At 49.2% G+C, this 2,044-nt stretch overlaps 1 protein-coding gene across 1 annotated transcript in view; it reads left to right on the top strand.

Moving 5' to 3' along the window:
• The first annotated feature begins 1,848 nt into the window (after window positions 1-1,848).
• The window catches only part of COG3 (component of oligomeric golgi complex 3), a 33,445-nt gene continuing 33,249 nt past the window's right edge, over window positions 1,849-2,044 (top strand). The window contains exon 1 of the mRNA XM_009322850.1: window positions 1,849-1,920. Within this exon, the coding sequence (XP_009321125.1) occupies window positions 1,849-1,920 (72 nt within the window). The remainder of the gene's footprint in view (window positions 1,921-2,044) is intronic.

Here is a 2,044-nt window from a genome sequence, read left to right as displayed (position 1 = left end):
GCCCATGTGAAAAGAACCAAGCCCCTCCAAAGGTAAGTCTACTATAAAGACTGCTTTCCTTCTTTAAAAAGACACCCAAACCCAGAACTCCTGAGCACTTCCATGTAGCAAACAGGCCCAAGCTGCTGTTACATGCAGGTAAACACTTTATGTAGAAATTAACCACAACTTCCTTAAAGCATTACCTTCTGGCTTGAATGCATACCGAAGCTCCAGGGCTGTTAACTGAACAGTTATGTCGGGGTTCTTACAAACATTGCTGCTGAACTCCAGGAAAGGAAACGTGAGAGATGCAAGTCACGCGGTGGTCCTTCTGGGTCCACAGAGGGTGGCAAAGCAGGATGTGTGGCTTTGGATTCCTGTGGCATTGTGTTAATCTCTTAAACACTTCCGGTTAATCATACATTCCACTCAAAGAAATTTCATTGTGACTTCAGAATTACTATAATCACTTAGAATTACTAATTTTGAATTCACAGATGGATTTTTAAATGCACAAGGCACTTTCTTTCCTAAGGTACAATGTTTTCCTATGTATATGGGTATGCTTATGTGCAATGTTTTTCCTTACAGCTGTTTCTATGCTTTAATAGAAATATTTGTAAATATTTTTGTACACTGTGTAAACTAAGTGTATGTCTTACATTTTTAAGCCGATTAAAAGTTTTAAGATCATTATGTCATGACTCTGAACTGCTTTCAGCTTCTGAGTTTCAAATGGGGCGGGGGGCATGGGGGGCTTTTCAAATACTTCATGGTGATAAAGAAAGGAAAGCTGTCGCTGGCATTGAACTGTATGATGTTATTGAGCCAAGGCAGACTAAAGTTGCTGTAGTTACAAGCCTATGTTCCTGTGACATTACTGGCTGAGTAACATGCATTAACCATATGTTTTCACTGTTCTCTGGCATAATTAAACATATATTCCCACTCTATTACGAAAACTGCTTGGTCTGGAACAGATTGATCAGCTTTGTTTTGTGTAGCAGCAAAAGACGTTTATTACACTTGTAGCCGGAGTGGGTTTCTGGAGCTCACGTGTGGTAGCGGCAAGGCTGGCGGATGGAGCTCAGAGGGGGTGAGGAACCCACCAGTTTGGAGCAACAGGGTGGGGAGCGCACTGCACCAGCTGCTCTGGTTACTGGCTGTTACATACCATCCGAGAGATGCAGATCTCCCTCTGGAGGGGGACAGATGGACAAGATGGACTGACACCAACTGCTAAGCACCAAAGGCATCAAAAGAGCGAAATGGGAGTTTGGTATCTCCGCTGAAGGTGACTGCTGCAGTAAATACCTCAAGCTATCTTCAAGCTCGTTAATTCAGTCATGCCTCAGTTAGGATTTAGTACAATGTGCCATGAGAATGAAGAGTGTTTCCAAGGTAAAGAATGAATTCTGCAGCAGGTTCTGAGGCAGGGTGGAAAAAGCAGCTCCGGTTAATGGGTGATCCTGCAGAAAAACGAAAACCAGCTCAGCAATGAAGAAGCGGGGTGGCGATACGTGGGGGGTGTACGCTGACAAAATGGAGGGCTGCCTCCCTCTACCTGCCTCTCTATGGGTGCTGTCCTGACCCTCGAGGGAGAGCCGCTAGAGCTAACGTGTAGGAAAAGGAAGGATAGGGCCCTGCCCTGGCCTGCTGGCAAAAGGGAAGGGGGGAGGCAACAGTCCCCCGGCAGCGGCAGGCAGGCAGGGGTTTGACCCCAGGGCGGAGGCAGATCTGAGGCGTGGGGTGCTGCGGTACTTCACTTGCCCGTTTCAGGAGGGGTTCAGCTGGCATGCCAGACTAAGCTAGGTGGAGGACACTGCTGCAAGAGCAAGTCTTGGTTATTAACGCAAATGCGTTGCTATGGTCGAGTCTGGGACAGAGAACCGCTGCCCGGGAGAAGCGCCGCTGGCTGCGGTGGGAGGGTGGCCCGGGGTGAGGAGCCGTCACCGGGGGCGTCCCGCGGGCTGCTCGCCTCGGGAGAGGAGGCTCCGGGGAACGGAGGGGACGAGTCAGCTGCCAGCCCCGGCCTTTCTCCAGACCGCCCGTCGGTGTCCCC

This window comes from Pygoscelis adeliae, unplaced genomic scaffold, assembly GCF_000699105.1.
Source record: "Pygoscelis adeliae isolate BGI_AS28 unplaced genomic scaffold, ASM69910v1 Scaffold74, whole genome shotgun sequence".
Classification (NCBI taxonomy): Eukaryota; Metazoa; Chordata; class Aves; order Sphenisciformes; family Spheniscidae; genus Pygoscelis; species Pygoscelis adeliae.
Note: the sequence above shows the minus strand (reverse complement) of the source record. Positions and strands in the feature narration are given on the sequence as shown.